This window comes from Protopterus annectens, chromosome 2.part0 (assembly GCF_019279795.1).
Source record: "Protopterus annectens isolate FY-2018-M chromosome 2.part0, PAN1.0, whole genome shotgun sequence".
In the NCBI taxonomy this organism is placed as follows: domain Eukaryota; kingdom Metazoa; phylum Chordata; order Ceratodontiformes; family Protopteridae; genus Protopterus; species Protopterus annectens.
In genome coordinates, this window is record NC_056728.1 from 1,106,847,269 (window position 1) to 1,106,867,185 (window position 19,917).

The window sequence follows — 19,917 nt, forward strand, 5'->3', positions numbered from 1 at the left end:
TTGTATGTCAGGCAGAGATCATCTCTGAGTAGGCGATATGCAATGGAGTAAAGCTGGAGTTTTTTTAAACGGTCTGCATAGGGCATCTGTTTGAGGCCAGTAATCCTCTTTGTGAGGTATTTCTGCAGCCTTTCCAGTTGTTGTAGATGTCTTGTGAGGTACATACCAAAAGGAGCATTGTACTCCTATAATGGGTCTAATGAGTGATGAGTAGAGGGGAACAATGACCTCTTTTTTCCTGGATGAGAAAACTTTTGTGATGAGGTGTGCCACATAAAAGGATTTCCTGACTACTGTGGCGATGTGATTATCAAAGGAGAAACTACTGTCCACCTGTGTCCCAAGGTCTTTTATCACTCTTTTGGTGTTAAGTAGACTATCACCTATGCAGTAGCATATGGGTACAGAGCTTTTAACAAAGGGGATGACAATTCACTTTTTGGCATTGAGCTTGAGGCCATGGCTTTGACACCAGGCATCTGTCTCAGTGAGGCCCTTTTGTAGGATGTCCACATCGTTAGAAGTTTCAATTATGGCTTCTAGTTTGCAGTCATCTGTGAACTTCATTAGCCAAAGACCTTCTGTGTTAACCTGTACTTCAGAAAAGTAGATACCAAACAGGAAAGTACCCAGGACTGAACCCTGTGGTACTCCACTTGTCACTGGTCTGAAGTCAGATTTGGAGTCTGCTACTTTCACAGTGTGGGTTCTGTCAGTGAGCCAGTTGGCAACCCATCTTGTGACAAAGGGATTTATACCTAGTTTAGTGAGTTTATCTATAATTCTAGAGTGGGGGATGGTGTCAAAAGCCTTGGCAAGATCTAGATAGGCTGTGTGAACCGCCTTATCCTCGTCTACAGCTTTGGTGACTGCTTCAAAGAAGTCAGTCAGGTTTAGGAGACATGATCTGCCTTTTACAAACCCGAACTGGGTGGGGTCCAGAGTTTGGAGATTACCAATGTCTTTGTTTATAAGTTCCATGATGATACGTTCCATGACCTTGCAGACCAGGCTCGTTAGGCTAATGGGGTGGTAGTTCCCGCGGTCCGTGGTGGCTCCCCCTTTGTGGAGTAGGATAACTGCCACTGTGCGCCATTCAGTGGGCACAAAGCCTGAGGTGACGCTATGGTTGAAAATGGTGCTTAGGTGGGGTGCCAGTTCATTCTGTAGTTCATGTAGAACGCAGCCTGGGATGTTGTCAGGTCCCATGGCTGCTGTGTTCTTGGCTTTGGAAAGTGTGGTTTTTACCTGTGCAGCCGTGATTACAGGAACTTTGCATTCTTCCGGTATAGAGGTGGGCCCTTTGGGGGGGGGGTAAAGTTAGCACTGAACCTATCTGCCAGGATGTTGGCAATATCAGTTGGTTCTGTATATTTAGTGCCATGGTGCTGTAACTCACAGTAGTAGTGTTGCCATTGAGATTCTTGACATAGCTATAGAATGCTTTGTGGTTATCTTTAGAATCAGTGGCAATTTTGTTTTCATAACTAGCTTTGGAGGATTTTATGAGGAATCTCAGCTTCTTACTGAGGCTGACCAGGGAGTTCTTCCAGTCATGGGATTTTACTCTTTTTTGCAACAGTTTCTTTCTTCTGTTGTAGAGTTTGCCTCTGAAGACTTGCAGTCTGTTTGTAGTACTAAAACAACTAGTTCTTTTTCTGTGGACTGAATGTTGGAATTTCTGACACTATTCATGCACATTTTTTTAACTGCATTTTTCTACATGTTCATAGGTTCATAGGGTGTGTACTAGGATAATGACCTGGGGGCCTTTACAATCCTAGCCATAGGATTACCCTGGCATAGTGTCACATGACCTTAGTTCCCAGTGCCTCTGTCGAGTAGAGCCACTGGAGTTATCCCTGGGGTGAATTTTCTGTTTCCTATCCACTCATCAAGATTTCTCTTGAAGAGGGCCAGCGAGGTGCTCTGCTTGACATGTATGGGAAGTCTGTTCCATAGCATGGGCAGTCTCTGGGTTATGAACCTTGTCTCTCCAGCATGCTCTGTTAATTGTGGTAATGAGGTTGAGGTCTCTGGAGTGTGTGGTGCAGAGGGATTGGGATTTCTTTAGATGTAGCATTTCTAACAGAGCTGGGTCAGACATGGCTTTGTAAGTCAAGCAGAGATTGCATCAAAGTAGGTGATATGATACAGAGAATAGTTGGAGTTCTGCTATCATGCAACTATTCTCCATTTGCATGGGTGCCATGAAGTTAGCCACCTCTGTTTTTTGGAGCCCAAAGTTAGCTTTGGAGAAGTTTTTCATGATGGTTCCCCTTGCAGGGTGGGGTGGGGTGGGAGGGATGTGGATTTTCAAGGTGATTAGTTTGTGGTCAGATCTAACCAGGGAGGAGCTGACTATTGGTGTAGAGCAATGGTCGCCCACGTTAGTAATGACCAGGTCAAGGATGTTGCTACCTCTAGTGGGGATAAGAACAAGCTGGTCCAGGGCATTGGAATTAATGAACTCCAGGAAATGTTGGGCAAGTATATTGGTACGTGAGTAGTTTACCTAGTTAATGGAGGGGTAGTTGAAGTTGCTTAGTAAGAGAGTGTTAGGTTGGACCCTAATATTCTCCAGGGTGCTTAGGAATGGGAAGTGCAAGTCTTGGGACATGGTTGGGGACCTATAGCAGGCTACGACCTGAATCACTGTATTACCAAATGTTAGCTGCACCTGAAGTATCTCTGATGTGTTTTGTTGGGCTACCATTCTGGAGGTGTGCGCATCCTTTATGAATATGGAAACACCACCACCTTTGGAGCTTTGGTCCAAGTTCTGGGGCCGAAAGATGTGGCATGAGTTATAGCCTGGTAGTACAGGGGTGCTTTCTGCTGCCTTGAAGCAGGTCTCTGTTACAGCAGAAATGTTGATGTTCTCCATTTTAAGGAGTGCTTCGAGCGAGTGTATTTTGAGATTGAGACTTCTAGCATTGAGCAGCATGACCCTCAGATTGCATTTGTTTGTAGCTGTTATGGTGGTAATTTGGTCTTTGGAACACCACCTAAAAAGACACTATATGGGTGGCAAGAGCCTTGGCCAGTATCTGGAAGCCCAGGGGTGACAGATGCAGGCCATCTGTGGCAAAGCATCGAGGTCTGTCATTCATGTCATCCCAGGCAGACAGATACTGGATCTCCTTAGAATGACAACAGAAATTTAGCCAATTGCTGAAATCAATCATTTTCTGCTTGTACTGTGGTATCATTCTGGGTGATGGTAGGATGCTGCTCAGGGCTAGGGTCATACCAGCCTGGGCTACATAATCCGAGAGCTCCTCCATGTCTCTTTTCATGTACTCCATGGAGGTACGTCTCAGGTCATTTACACCCACATGCACAATGACAGAGTCATATTTGTACCTGTTGTTGAGGGACCTGAGTGCGTGTGTTGTGTGGAGGATCCTGGCAGCTAATAGGCAGCTGACTGTTAATTTCTCCTTAGTCAACCTACTGAGTGGGAGATCAGTGTGCCTCACTATCGAGTCACCTATGACTAGTGTGTTGGTCATGCTGTTTTGCCTTAGGGACTTTGGTTGAGTGGCACACTGTTTAGGAGAGTTATGTGTCTCATGATTAGTGTTGTGTTGTGGTGGTTGAGTGCATTTCTGCCTTAGAGGTCTCTACTGCTTGGGTAGATTTTTATTGAGAGCCTCCATGAAAGTGTGTTTATGGTTTGTGTTTTTATGTGAAGGCAGTGCTGGTGTGTATTCTGGAGGGCTATGTGTTCCATGTGGTGTGGAGTAAATGTTGATCTTCTCCTCTTGACCAGCTATTCCAGTCTTGGCTGGAGAGGGTGTGGCTTCCAATCTGGATGTATAAGTGCATCTCTCACAAATCTGAGTGTTGGAAGTTAAGAGGAGAGGGTTGTCACTGTACATGAGGCAGTTGCTACATTGCCTCAGGATGCCCAAGTTCACCAGGTTAATAGGAGAAAGCACAGGGAACTGACCTTTAGACATGCCTGGAGGGGTGGTCATTGATAATTAGTAGTGGAGCTGTTTCCTTGTAGAATGTTTAGTGCTGGTAGCACTTTTGTGTGCTACAATAATTGCTACAAGAAGTCTGGTAAAGTACTAGACTAATAAGCTAGTATAAGAGAGGAGAGAACTAGTAGATCTAAGGGAAAAATTGAAGAACAAACTCTGGCATCGCTCAAACAGTCCTGGATACAGCAAGTTTGTATCTGGACTAGACTAGTTACAGGAAAGGCGGGAAACAAGAGCAGACATGGGCTTTTAAAATGGAAAGTTGGGAGAGATGGAAAAACTGTCCAAACAGCCAATAAACTACAGTTTCTGGGCCAGGAACCACTCCTTTTGTGGTAGATAAGCTACCTAGTGCTTACCACTCCCACTGATAAGCTAGAAGGTTTCCCTCCATCACAGCAAGGCTTGGGGGACTCAGACGCTTACAAACAGCCTTGGGCACAGCAAATCTGTATCTGGACTAGACTTGTTACAGGAAAGGGGGAAACAAACGCAAACACAGGCTTTTAAGCCAGAAAGTTGAAATAGATGAAAGAAACTGCCCCAAAAGACCAATAAACCACAATATCTAGGCCAGAAACCACTCATCTTGTGGTAGATAGGGTACCTAGTGCTTACCACTCCCACTGATAACCTAGAATGCTTCCCTCCAACACAGAAAGGCTGGGGGGGGGGGGGCTGAGAAGCTTACAAGTAGTCCTGGATACAGCAAATCTGGACTAGGCTAGTTACTGGAAAGGGGAGAAACAAGTGCAAATGCGGGCTTTTAAATCAGAAAGTTGAGCGCGATGGAAAAACTGCCCAAACGGCCAATAACTACAATTTCTAGGCTAGAAGCCACTCCTTATGTGGTAGATAGGTTACCTAGTGATTACCACTCCCAGTGATAAGCTAGCAGGCTTCCCTCCAACACAGAAAGGCTTGGGGGTCTCAGGAGATTAGAAACAGTCCTGGATACAGCAAATCTGTACCTGGACTAGACTTATTACAAAAAGGGGGAAACAAGTGCAAATGTGGGCTTTTAAATAAGACAGTTGAGAGAGATGGAAAAACTACCCAAACAGCCAATAACTACAATTTCTGGGGGAGAAACCACTCCTTATGGGGTAGATAGGTTACCTTGTTCTTACCACTCCCACTGATAAGCTAGCAGGCTTCCTCCAACACAGAAAGGCTTGGGTGGCTCAGGAACTTACAAACAGTCCTGGATACAGCAAATCTGTATCTGGACTACACTAGTTACAGGAAAGGGGGGAAAAAGCTTAGAATTTTTTTTTTTTTTTGTAAAGTGGAAAAGGAGAAAGCTGGAACAGAAGATAATTCAAGGTTAAGAATCTAGGTGGGTTGGCCTTCTCAAATGTTCTCTCACTATTAGATAGAATGAACTAATGACACTAGACTGGGAGGACTGTCCCAGATCAAATATACAGTATGGGCGGGCAACTGCAAAGCCACCAAGTATAAGAACAAGACAGCAATAGAAAGGGGGAATGGGAAACTATTACAGCCACTAGCTGTAGCCACTAAATTAAAGTTTTAAACAGATAAAGGAGCAAGGAGACTCCAGAGAATGCTTTTAACTGCAAAGAAATCAGTTATATGATACCTGACTAGAACACAGAAACCTCAAAAAATGCACAGAAAAGCAAGGATAGAGCACTCACAAACAGAAAATACTACTCTGATACAGACTTGAGGCTTAGTTTTTCAGGTTCCTGGTGCTGTTCTTCTGTTCAGCTGTTTTTTTTAAGCCCTGGCATCCTAGCAAGGACTTGTTCAACCCTCCCTCCATCTAGCCTACCAACCCCAAAGCCTTGCAGACTTATACGGCCAGTGCTCATTGTGTACTGTTTAGTTTTCTGTCACACTGACTAATTATACTTCATAGAATTCAGCAGTACCTACTATACCAAAAAAAGTTACTGAATTACTTTACTAAAGTATCCCTTTTCAAGGTGACCCGGGACTACTGTCTGGTTAAGTGTCTTGGTCAGAATTATACAACAGAAACTAACCCTGTGCAATGAATTACAGGAAACAGCTCATAGCTCATAGTACATGATCAAATAAAAAGGAGGTCTTTTTCAGATAATCAAAAGTTATTTGACCCAGGATAAAACCCGTCTGGCCAGATCAAGGAAAGGGAGAACAGTGCCATTTTTTTTGCCATGAGTCCTGTAAAGATCTCCTAGTCGTGATTTAAGATCAAGCTCTAGTACGATAGGACTCCACCTTTAGAGGGTCCTTCCTTTGCTTGGGAAAAACTACCAGTCTTGCTTCCTTCCACATGAGGGGAATTTGGTCAGTAGTTAGTAGGCTTCTGCTTTGTAAATTTAGTTTCACTCATTTGCGAGACTTCAGTTGGGAGGCCATTAGAGCCAAGGGTCTTGCCTTTTTTCTCTGTGGTTATAATGTGTTCTACCTCCTCAGATGTAAAGGGTAAAGTGAGCCTCAGGATCTGTTCAGGTGTCAACTTCTGGAGATCTGCTGTATTAAAGTACTGTGAGTTATAAGCAGATGAATGTGGATCCTGGTGATCCAGCATATATAGGCTAGAGTAGGGTCTTTTAAACTTGTGATGAATATCCTCAGGGTTAGATACCATTTCATTAGTGTATCTAATAGAAATTTTGGGGACTAATTTCTTCACTTGTTGGATGCTTAACCTGATAACTACATATTTCAGATTCAGGGGGCTGAAGTTAAACAACATTTTTAGCAAACTGCATTGTATTGTATCTGTTAATTGACTCTTTTGCTGCATGAAGCCTTTCTGACGCCCCCTCAACTCCTCTTAGAAGTTCTTAGTGGGCCTGTAGTAAGTCCTGATGAATTCTGTGTAGTCTCTGCTTTAGGATCTGCCTTGCCGCCCCCCCCCCCCATCTTGAAAGAGCTGAGTAAGGTTAAGTTTAAATTTATCCCAGGTTGTAGCTATGTATTGCAATTCAGATTCTATTTGGGAAAGTCTATATCTATATCTATATAATTGTGAATTTCCTCTGGGGATTAATGTTCTCCTGATGAGACAACGAGGTTAAGCCTTCAAACTGTGGGGAGGTAGGGAGGGCCCAAATCTCCCAACTTTGACCAGTAATGAGAAGTGATCAGAAATAGACATTGTAAATGTGCAAAGATCTTTAAACATTATGTTCTGATGAAACAAATAACTTATCTATCCATGAATAGGATCTATGTCTAGGAGAAACAAGTGTAACAGAGGATGTACATTCTAGCCATCGATACAAATCCACCATTTACCACTCATATTTGTAGAGCAATCATTAGATTCAGTGGATCATTTTTTTATCTAACCCAATATACATGAATGTTTACATGTAATATATATATATATATATATATATATATATATATATATATGTGTGTGTGTGTGTGTGTGTGTATGTGTGTGTATGTGTGTGTGTGTGTGTGTGTGTGTGTGTGTGTATGGATTCACTTCATAATCTTGAAATACTGAAATCTCGAATTTCAGTATCTCGAGACCATGAAGCTGAAAATCCATAAAATCAAAACCCCAGAAGGGTGAAATTTGCAATCGCGACTTCTATACTAAACATACTGCACACACAGACAGAAACATACACCTCCACACACATACACAAACATAAACACCTACCCAACATACAAGCAGGGGCCAAGCCCCCCGGCACCCCCATGTGGGGGGCTGTGCCCCCCACACCCCCCTACTTAAATATACTAACTCCGAGGTCACACTACACAGACAAACACAAAAACACCACTATACAAGCTACATTCCCCTCGCACACACACATCACACTAACAAAACACATGGACACACACACTAAAGCCCCTACCAAAAACCCATAAAACACAAACACTTACCTACATCTCCAACCATCCACTCACACACCACAACACCAGAACCACTAATTCAAAATCCTCCTAACTTCAGGATTTTGAATTTCGCGCTTCTGGGGTTTCGGTATTCTGCCCTTTCATCTTTCTGGTCTCGGGCTACTGAAATTCGAGATTTCAGTAGTTCGAGATTATGAAGGGAACCCATGTGTATATATATATATATATATATATATATATATATATATATATATATATATATATATATATATATATATATATATATATACACACATATATATATATATATATATATATATATATAGATACATACATATATATGTGTGTGTGTGTTTTGTGTATGCGTGTGTGTATTTATGGGAATTAATAATTAAGTTGATTGTCATTAAAGTTTGCATCTGTTTAGTTAACACAATTTGATTGTGAGAAGAGATGGTTACAGGTGTATGACATTACTACATTACTGAAGGTTGGGGAATATGTCCTTTCCCTGGTATTGAGCAATCTCATAGTTCAAATATAGAATTAGCAGGGGGTATGGGGCAAAGACCCCCACCCCCACCCCATCCCATGAAGGGTACAGAGGAGCTTCCATCCCTACAAAAAACAATGTTCTTAGCTTTTTATTTACTGTTTTTCACTTGCACATTCAGAGGTTATTCCTCATCACATTTGTAGAGACATATTGATTTTTTTGTTGTTGACATTAACAACAGTGACATTTTGTGTTTCACTTAATTTTATATAATATATATATATATATATATATATATATATATATATATATATATATATGTGTGTGTGTGTGTGTGTGTGTGTGTGTGTGTGTGTGTGTGTGTGTGTGTAAGTGTTACCTACCACTTCACCATGAAAAATATCTTCTAAAATAATATCTAAATGATAGTTTCACAGTCACACTACATTGGCTTTTAGGTGATTATAAAAACCTAGCTCTACTGGAAAATCTCACCAGACTCTGCTACAACTTGCTGTGAGGGAAAGGTTAGTTTGCTTTTGCTTTCTTATATTTTGTATTACTTTATTGCCGTCTGTTTTGTACATTGTGATTTGTTTTCTTTACCCTATGTTTTACTTGTATTCTGCTTTTAATTGCATATTATAATTAGGAACGGGACCACAGTTATGTCTCTCATGAGTCACAAAGATTTTTTTCCCAGCCTACCACCCTGGTGCTGTTGTATTCTTAAACTCAACTGTTTTTCTAGTTGCCTGCCCCTTATATTAATTTGACCACGTATCTCCTTCCCTCTCCCCTTTCATTGATGTTGTGAGTAAGCACAAAATTATCATTTTGTGAGATCAAGGCCCTTTCATCTATTTAAATTTATTGGCCATCCCACTGTATTCCATAGAACTGGAATACAAAGTGCCCACCCCCTTTTATTTTATCTTTCTCTTTTAAAATTAGTGGCCATCCACTTAGAAAGCTAAAACTTAAGTTTCCCCTCTTTCATATCTAACTGCTTAGTGCACACTGCAGTGCTTAGGATATTAACCATCTTTTTCCAGCTTATCTTTAAAATCTGCAACATCTATTTCAAGACCGTCAATTATTGGAGATTCCACATTCTGCCTTTCAGTAGTCATATTGGGATTACTGCTTCTATTTTCTGCTGGTGAGAGAAGGAGTACAGTGACATTATTTCCTGGAGACTGCTGATCACCAGAAAGCCTAATAACTGCTTCATAGGTGCCAGCTTAGAATTTGTGCTTATATTTTGCTCCTGGTGAGAGAAGCAGCAGAGTGCATGGATTCATGACTGCTTCTGGTTGGGCAGTGAATGTCTGTGCTTGATGGTCCTGGCTGGTCTGGCTGCTTTTTAATCCATCTACTAGGAAAATGATACAACAAGCCTACAGATCCTTCCATCATGTGGGAACAAGACTGTGGATAACCAAACAGGCTGTGGCCTGCTTCTCATCTTGGGATTGGTGCTAATGTTTTGTTTCTGGTGAGAGAAGAAGCATAGGAGTGTTGTATTCCAGCAGACTGAAGTGTGGTGAGACCAGTAGTAGTAGTAAACAGTCACGCAACTCCACCATTTTCATCATTCTCGACAAGCTAATTCTTTGTTTTCAGTAAGTACCGCTTGAATTGTTTCTAACTTCAGAATATCTGTCTAAATACTTCATCCTTAATTTTTCAGGATCCACTTATTGGTTTAACCTTAAGTGTTTGGCAGTGCCTTGTATAGACACAGACACCTTGAGTGACATTTTTCCTGTAAAAGCAGGATTGAAAGTTCACTAGTACCTAGTTGCACACAGGACAACTAATTTGCAGTGACAAGCACCGTCTCCAGAGTTGTAAACTGGATACTCCTGACATTGCTTTATATTCTCACTCCAACACTCCAATCAATAAAAAGGATCTGTTAATATGGATATGAACTTTCTCACTATCTCCGTTACCAGCTTGGTGAATATAGGCATCCTGAGGCAATCTGCTAAGAGTTTGAAAACTATGGTGAGAAGTGAGAACTGAATTCACTAAATGATAACCATTTAACTTTCAGTCTTCCTGTCTTACAGAAAACTGCTGATATGGCATAGTGGTATGTTGCTCTGACTGTTGTGCACAGGGTTCTGGGTTCAAGACTTGGCAGTGAAATGCATGCTGGTAACACATTTTATTCTAGCAACCTTCCAAAATTATACAAGCAATGTTTAAAATGTGTCCGTGTTTTTGACCTTTTGCACCCCCCCCAAAAAAAAAAATACTGAAATTGAAAATAAGTGCAAGAAGCTGTGGAAGATGCCTATGGCTTACACTACTGTCACTTACATATACACACACACAGACACACACACACACAGACACACACACACACACACACACACACATATGTGTTGTTGTGGAAGTAGACTTTTATGATGGAAATGTTCTGAATTGGGCAGTTTTGTCATTATTGGTTCATGCATGTTGTTTCATTGCCTGCTGGAAAAATATTCAAACAATAAATTTAAAATGTGCTCTAACAAGTGTGCTGTAGTGAACAAGGAATATAATTTAATAAAGCCAGGAAGGTGTATCAAAGAACACGTGGATTTTTCTTGTTTTGTGTGCAAGGGTCCAATGATTTGAAAACAGCCCAAAGGTAATCTTTATCCACCACTGGCCAGATGCCTTTTCTTTGGATGTGGTATGGTTTTCAATGCTGTTTCATTGAATGTGAGTTTCAAGGGCAGAGAAGTTTTAATGCCAAGTCTATTTTCATTGTGAGAGTATTGCTTTGTTTAATTAGCAGATGCATATTAATGTTTATGCATTGTGCTATAAAATGTAAAAATAAAATACGAAAAATTGTAGAAATAAAGCAGTATGCACACATTAGTGTTTATGGTATATGGGGCGAAATAGCCAAGTAATGAGACATTGGAATGGCTGCAGGGGGACTCTGGTGACATATTTTGGTTCTCTGTTCTTCAGTTTGCATTTGAAAGTTGGTATCCCACAACTCCACTGGAGTGGGCGGGGTTACATAATTATGTATGCAATTTTTATGTTAATCAGTGTACAGATTTGTACCTATTGTTGATGGGCCTTGTCCAGATTTTTGATGTTTCTAGGTTGATAGGAATGGATCTGGTCCACAATAATATGGGAGAGTGCTACACACCTCCTAGTGTAATATCTTCTCTGGTAAGGTCAAACCACAAAACGGTCTCCTTTTAAGTAAAAATAAAATCTGGAACCCCACCTAACCCTAGAATATTCAGGAACTACTCTAAGGCTAACTTCCTGCTATAAAGTGATAACCTGGGAAAATCTAAAGCCCCCATAAACCTTGAGAACACTTCTGCCTTTGCAGAACTGTTCACAAAAACCCTATACAAGCACATTAATAGCTGCACAGAGGCAGCTGTACTCACCAGGAAGAAGTACAGAACTATCTCAAAAGACATGCCCCCAGTGGAATCTCAAAATCAATAGTCTCTATAACAGAATGAAGAAAATCATGGCAAAAATCAGGAGGTGCAACACTCAGCAGGATAAAAGCACTCTCATCAAACTAAAAAAGCAACTCAGAGGACAAACAAAGTTTACCAAAGCAAAATATGAGGTAAGTTTGGCCTCCAAGGCCAAGGACAACTACAAGCATTCTTTAACTATGTCCGCAACATCAAAGGCAATATACAATTGTCTGTAGAGCTCATTGTAAATGGAGCCACCTATACTGAACCAGAAGATGTAGCAAACCTACTGGCTGACAAATTCAGCTCCAACTTTACCCCTATCTCCCCCTCAACCTTCCCTCAGGAAATACCAAATATAACTCCCCCTGCTATCACTAGGGAACAGGTCCTTAATGGTCATTCCAAGGCCATGAACACTGCATCAATGGGACCAGACCATATCCCAGGTTGCCTTCTAAACAGCATGAAACATGACCTATCAGACCTCTGGAATTGCTATTTAACTGTAGCCTCTAAACAGGCTTCATGCCTCATGAATGTAGAACAGCAACAGTCATCCCTCTGTACAAAGATGGCTCATCTACACACTCTGGAAACTAAAGACCCATAAGTCTCACTAGTCTTATATGCAAAGCCATGGAAAGAATTATCATGGAAATGGTTAATAATGATAGAGTAAACCTCCAGACACTGGACCCAAACCAGTCTGGTTTCATCAAGGACAGGTCATGCCTACTCAACCTAGTGGACTTCTTTGAGAAGGTCAGAAAGCAATGGATGAGGGCAAAATGGTTCACACTGCCTACCTTGACCTGGCTGAGGCATTTGACACAATACCCCACTCAGGCATTGTTGGCAAACTCAAGAGGTTAGGTCCAAACCCTTATGTCACCCAATGGATGGCCACCTGGCTCATAGGCAGGACCCAGGAAGTTAAAATTGGGGAGTCCACCTCTACAAAGAAGGCAGTCACAAGTGGAGTCCCCTCAGGGATCAGTCCTTGTACCACTCCTTTTTGGCATTTACTTCTCAGAAGTCAAGGCCAATGTCAGTGGCCTCTGGCTGACTGACTAAATTTGCAGATGATTGCAAATTAGGAGCTATCATTGAATCTCACACTGACACAAATATTCTCCAGGAGAGGCTGACACAAACAACTGGTGTCAGAGCCATGGACTAAAACTAAATGCCAAGAAATTCATAATAATATCCTTCAGAACGTCATCCACCCTGGTAACTATCATATTGACAACAGACCCCTTAGTGTTGACTGTCTACAGTAGTGAGGAAATTATTCTGTGTTGCGCAACTTATAAAACAAAGGTATGGCATCTAGGTCCAAGGAAGTCATTTTTCCACTGTATTTGGCATTCATCAGACCGATTATTGAGTTTAGTGCCCCCTTTGGTATGTATCTAACCAGGCATATCCAACAAATGGAATGTCCACAGAGGTTCCTCACTAAAAGAATACAGGGCATAAGTAAAATATCCTATGCAGACCACCTCAAGGCCCTATCCCTGTATTCTCCTACAGGCTGTTGAGGAGAGATCTATGCCTGGCATACAAGGCATTGTCAAACCCCACTCTGATGGACCTCCTGCATATCAGCAAAACAAACAGCACCAGAATTACCCAGTCTAAAGACTTAAACCTTGCCTGTGATATAAATAGGACCTGCTGGAGAGACAGGTCTGTATCCCAGAGACTACCCCTGTCTCTGGAACAGGCTCCCCATCCACATGAAGCAGAGTTCCTCCCTAATCCAATTCAAGTGTACCTTGGACAACTGGATGGCAAACAGGAAATTCATCCCTGGCTTGGCACTTATGCTTTTAATGGACACAGGCAACTTGTAAATGATTAATCTCCCAGGCTCCAGCTTGTAAATGTTTCATTTCCCAAGCCCATGCTTGCACTTATCAAGGGTACCAGAACTTGTCAGAGATTTGGGATGCATGTCTAGGCTTAAAAAGGGCCTTGTGGTCATTAGCCTAGTAAACACCTATGAAGCTATGAACCTGTAATGTAAAATAATACAATAACATATGGAAGTTTTGCCTAGGATGACTCAGCTGATATGCAAAATGTGATTTTCATTGTGCTCCTGTCTGATGACCCAGAAATTCCAACTATTATATATAGTCAAACATTATCAAATTGTCACAAAATTACAAATGCTATAATGTCCCTCACCCATCAAAAAGTACCAGTAGAAAACTTACAAAGCTATCATAAGGATTCACAGCAGCATTTTGTGTTTGTGAATTGCCATTGTTCACTGGATTTGTCTCTTGAACACTCTGAAGTTCTAGAACATTCTGGACAGCTACTGACATGGCTTCCTATAAAACAAAGTGGTAAGTTATGTACAATGTGTTATATACTAGTAGGTAGAAGGAGTCTTTGCTATAACATGAAATCATAAATACAATGCATACATACACAGTTCCGATTTATTCATGAATATAACACAATATAACAATTATTTTTCTCTGAATGAAATGGAATATGTTGAAGGACAAGTAAAAGCATATTCTTTCCACATGGAGGACTGACAAATGCATGGAAGCATACATCTCCCCCAAACATATTTAACAAATGCAACTTGTGTACACATGTACAGTAATTAAGTGTATCCATACTCCTGCTAGGATGCATTCTACCTATTGGTAACAGCAGGCTGCCTGGTTTGAGCACAAATCTACCTCTCACTAATGGCAGTGTCTTTGTGATGTACTATCTTCCATGACAAGAGATTTATAAATGTCAGCCCAGTATTTTTCGCATTTTCCTCTTAAGCCACCTCCATGTTCACTTAATCATGGTTTCCAAGCTGGAACTTAGGTATACAATAGTTATGTGGTGCTGCATCCATGGAGGATGTTGCTGTACAAACAGCAGTTTACACATTTATATTACTTTAATCCTCACTTCTCATTTTGTCTGCAGTAACTATTAGCTGGTACCCTTTTGACTATCCAAATCTTAAGCATCCATCCTCTGTTACTGAACAGATACTCACCATTATTCCAATGCCAGCCTCAGATACATATTAAACATGTCGACGTCAAGATCATGCTAATCAATTTGTCTGTCTCATAGGATAAGCATGGAATTTCCTTCCAAGAATAACATGTGGTTACTAGTTGCATCAACTCTCTGTACCCATTAGTTTACTTTCTAAGTACTTTAAAAGAAGCCATATTGTATACAACTTGTTTGAACCAGCCTTGGGAATGTAGAAGACTACTTTAAATGAATGGCTGGGTAGTGAATGTAAAGGCAAGAAGAATCTTCCTGAATGAAGATGAATCCCCCCAGCATAAAAACACATAATTTATCCACTTGTGAGTGTGAATGCTTTGTCGATTGGCCTGATTATAATACAGGTGACGGGGTCAATATTAGATGACCTCATCTTATTGCCTTTTTATTTAAAACATTTACTGGTATGGGTGTAACTCTGATTTGCTAAATAAGGAAGGCACTGATACAAAGAAGGAGAGGAAGTATTAGATGAGTAATATAAAGTGTACAGGTTCCTTTACTAAACATAGCATATTTTAATTAACGCATGTTTCAAAAGGAACTTGACTTAAGAGTAGTGAAATAAAATAGCAAAACAAGAACAGCATGTTAGGCCCAGGTTGTACATTATGGTTGTTAAACTGGTGCATTAAAGGAATGATACAAAGTTGTAAAACATCTTACTATATGCAGTTAGAAAAACATATTTAAAAAAGCAACATATGTAGAAAAAAGAAGCAGGAACCATATGATAAAGGATCTTACATGATAAAACCCTTCATACTTTCATGAGATATTAGGACAATTTAATCATTAAGTTAAACAGCACAATTGGCTTTTGAAATATTTTATCTGATGTTGTAAATCTTTATTCATTCCTTACTGTTAGGACTTCGGTTCCATCCTCAGAACTGACACAGCCGTTTCTAAGCTCATGCCAGCCAAAAACTCTCAGCTAAGACCTATCCATAATGCCCCTCTCATAGTCTCTAAAGATCTCATTTGCCACGTTCCTCGTCAGACGAGCCTAGCCATCTCTCTCAAAGCTAAGTGAAATTTGTGTTTTTTTGTGTAGTTTCTCTTCAAACTTTGTCATTTTTTAGTCAGTTTAGCCTTTTCTTACTATCGCCTATAACCTGCTTCTATTTCCTACCCTTTACCTTTGGTAGTTAAATCTCTACCATCATTGGTACTGTCCCTGTCTCCTGCCTTTGGTAGGCCTTCCTTTACCACTTGTGGTATTTTTAAATACCATCGTTGGTATTCTCTCATTTTCTTTCCCTTGTTATAGTTGTTTCCTTTACGATAGTCCTTTGTTGCCTGTACCATGTCAGACAAAGTTAAGTTGGGATTTAAACAGTGTGACAAGTGTGGGCATAAGATGCCCAACTCGGACAGCCATGCTCGATGCGTTTACTGTTTGGGCGTGGACCATATAAATGCTGATTGTGGTATTTGTTCTAGTTTTAGCAATCTCACTCTAGCAGAGCACAAAAACAAGCTAATTCTGAAAGGTTTAATCAAAACACCTTTTTCAGAGGCTCTATTTGGGTCGGAGGTCTCACTGCCTCCTAAGACCAAGAAACACAAGGAAAAATGGAGTCACTTGGTTCCTGAATCTCCATCAGTTATGGAACCAAGTCAGCTCTGTGCTTCTTCGGCGCCCTCGGTGCAGACCTCTTCGGCACTAAGCCCTGTGTCTTCTCCCATTTCTGATGTTGACTTCTGTTTTGGTTCCAGCCTCGGCACCATCGGCTTCGGTGCCGTCCTTGGTTCCGACACTGGCTTTCATGACCACACCTGCTTCGGCACCATCCCCGGCCATGGTGCTGATAGCTTCTTCGGCTCCACAGACTATGACCTTGGTTCCTAAAGTTGAGCATCTCCCAAGAACCAGATACACTCCAACGTACAACCCTTCTTTGGGGCATCGGTTTAGCCCCTTCCTTGAAAGACTTGATTCTCCCTCAGCAGCCTCCTTTAGATCCACCAGGAGTCTTTCTGAACTAGATGTAGTGTGGGTTGTGGACCAGCTTCTAGCAGCTAGGGATTTGCCCACTCCAGCTAGACTTTCCGTTCCCTTTGGCTCAGGATCCTTCATAGCATATTCTCCTGTTTATCCTCCTCCAGCCTCTACCCAGGCCATGGAGATCTTGGTACCAATGTCCACCCCAGTGCATACTGTCTTGGCCCCGACTGTGGTGCTTTCCCTGTTGGCAGCAACCATCCTTGCTGCATAGGCTCCGTTGGAGCTGGTACACTCTCGGAGCAATGTTTGGACAGTCAGCACCTTGGTACCTAGCCCGCTGCCAATTTTTTTGCTGGTGCTGTCTATGTCCATGGCTCCAACAGCTTCCAGTCCTTTCAGAGCTCCTCACCTGGAGGTGGGCTCCTCAGGGCAGGGTGTGACCCTGGTTCTGAGGTTGTCCTTCTTGGATCTGGGCTCCCATCCCTCCTTGGGCGGGCCTGCTTTCCAAGTGATGGAGAGGGTTCTTGCCTCTGCAGGCTCACAGTCAGCATCAATGACATCAGCACCAGAACCCCCCTCTAGCATGCAGCTGTCCCAACCCCCTACCTCGGGATCCTGAGCACGGGAGCCACAAGACCTCCCTTTGAAGGGGAACCCTTTCTCCAGAGTCCTCCTCAGAAGATCCCACTGAGGAGCCACCCCAGAAGAAACAGTGCAAGAGGAAGCACCTTGATTCCCGAGGAATCTATCACAGAGGACACCGATTGCGATGAGGGGGAAGGGTCCCCATGGTCTCCCCCAGATGACGTCTCATTTGGAGACATTCTTGAAATCATTAAGCAGCGGGGAGACTGGATGTCCTCTAACCCTTCTTCTGAGGAATCAGTGTTTTTGCAGGCCTGTCGCCTCGCAGCTAGATAACCTTGAATCTATCTTAAACTCCTTGATGCGTTTGATATCTCACACCACCAAGGGGGCAGTTCGAGCTGTTGCATCAGGCATTGTCACGAGACGCCATGCTTGAATACATTTGTGTGATTTCGCAGACCCCTTTAAATCTTCCTTCATCAACGTGCCTGTCGACGAATCTGCACTTTTTGGTCCCAAAGTACAAGACACACTGGCATGAAGTGAGAAAGATGGAAAGACCTTGTTTCCACCCACCAGAGGTCCTACTCCAGGAACCAGAGGGGAGGAAAATTGTGGTTCAAGAAATCCCAAGGATATTTTTGTGACACTCGTGGTGAGCAAACCCCCCATGGAAGTGGGGGTAACTTATCTGGAAGATGCCTCTTTCGAGGTAGAGGGGGTCTGTGTAACCAGGGTGCTAGAGATTCCTTCTCCGGCTGACCCTACCAGCACTCCTGAGCAGCGGCCCGATTGCTTTCCTCTGGAAGCAGTCAGGGGGTCAATTTTCTCTGCACCTACCAGCCTGGCAACTTATTACTACTGATGTTTGGGTGCAGAGAATAATATCCAGAGGCTACCAGATACCATTCAGTTTAAATCCAAGACCCATCAAATGAATCCCCAATGTGCCACCCACTCAGAGGGAGGTAGCAGCCTCAGAAATATAAAAACTGCTAAGAAAAAGGGTCATCCAACCAGTCCCACCAGACCAGAGAGGATCTGGGTTTTACTCAAGGTTCTTTTTAGTGCCAAAAAAGACAGGGGACTGGAGACCAATCCAGGATCTCAGCCTATTGAACAAATTTATCCAACCTCAAAAATTCCAGATGGTCACGGTACAGTCCATTTTCCCCTTTTTCTAGGGAGGGACAACTGGATGTGCTCTATAGACCTCCAGGATGTGTATTACCACATAAAGATGGATCCCAGAGATTTCTCCACTTACGGCTGGGAGCCAATCACTACCAGTTCAGGGCACTGCCATTCGCTCTATCAACAGCCCCCCCGAGTGTTCACCAAATGTATGCCAGTTGTAGTAGCTCATCTTCGACTACAAGGATTCCAGGTGTTTCCGTATCTAGACAATTGGCTCCTTACCACCCCGACCAGGAATCTTCTAATCCGCAGCCTCTCTTACACTCAAGGCCTCGCTCTCCACTTGGGGATTACAATCAACAAGTACAAATCTCAAATGCCCCCAACGAAAACACTGGAATTCATTGCAGCAGTTTTCGACACAACATCCTGTCAAGCTTTCCACCCTCCTCACAGGCTTTCAAAAATAAGACACCAAATCCAAGCCCTTCTTCCACAGACCTTTGTAGCAGCACACCTTATGCTGCAACTCTTAGGCTCCATGGCAGCTGCCATTACTCTAGTACCACTGGCGAGGTTGCACATGAGAATGCTACAGTGGCTTCTTTCTTCACAATGGTCGATCTTAACCCACCCACTCGACCACACGATACGTCTTTCAAACCTTTGCAAGGAAGAAATGCTATGGTGAAGGAAGTCAAAATCAAATCTTTGGTGTCGACTGTTCTGTCTCCCCCAGCCCACGGCCACAGTGACCACGGATGCTTCCCTGTTAAGGTGAGGGGGCATTTCCAGGGAAAGACAGTCCAAGGCACCTTTTCCCCCATCGAGGCCAGTTTACAAATAAATGTCCTGGAACTGAGGGCAGTTCTGAGCGTTGCAAACGTTCCATACATCCCTCCCTTCTGGGACCATTGCAATTCATTCGGACAACATGTCAGTAATCTGGTATATCAACAAGCAAGGCGGAACCAGGTCTTACCCCCTGTGTCGGGAAGCCATGAGGATTTGGCACTGGGCAATAGCTTCCAACTGCTTTCTTATAGCAATGCACATTCCCAGGAATTTCAACCTTATTGCGGACAATCTGAGCAGGAACATCCTGATGCCTCATGAGTGGTCCCTCAATCCTGTAATAGTGGATCACATTTTCTGCTGCTGGGGCAAGCCTTGCTGCGATCTGTTTGCTTCCCCCTTAAACAACAAATGCAGAAGCTACTTTGCCCTTATCCCCACTCAGGGGGAACCCCTGAGGGATGCTCTAATGCACGATTGGCCCTCGGGTCTACTGTATGCCTTCCCCCATTTCCCCTCATCCCAAAATTCCTCCAGAAAGCTCAGAGGTTGAGAAGCAAAGTGATCCTCATTGCCCCTTATTGGCCCCATCAAGTCTGGTTCCTGTTCATA

At 42.5% G+C, this 19,917-nt stretch overlaps 1 protein-coding gene across 1 annotated transcript in view; it reads right to left on the bottom strand.

The window, feature by feature from the left end:
* The window catches only part of ARHGEF38 (Rho guanine nucleotide exchange factor 38), a 627,494-nt gene that overhangs the window by 89,297 nt on the left and 518,280 nt on the right, over positions 1 to 19,917 (bottom strand). Inside the window, exon 9 of the mRNA XM_044061308.1 lies at positions 14,012 to 14,131. Coding sequence (XP_043917243.1) covers positions 14,012 to 14,131 — 120 coding nt within the window. The remainder of the gene's footprint in view (positions 1 to 14,011; positions 14,132 to 19,917) is intronic.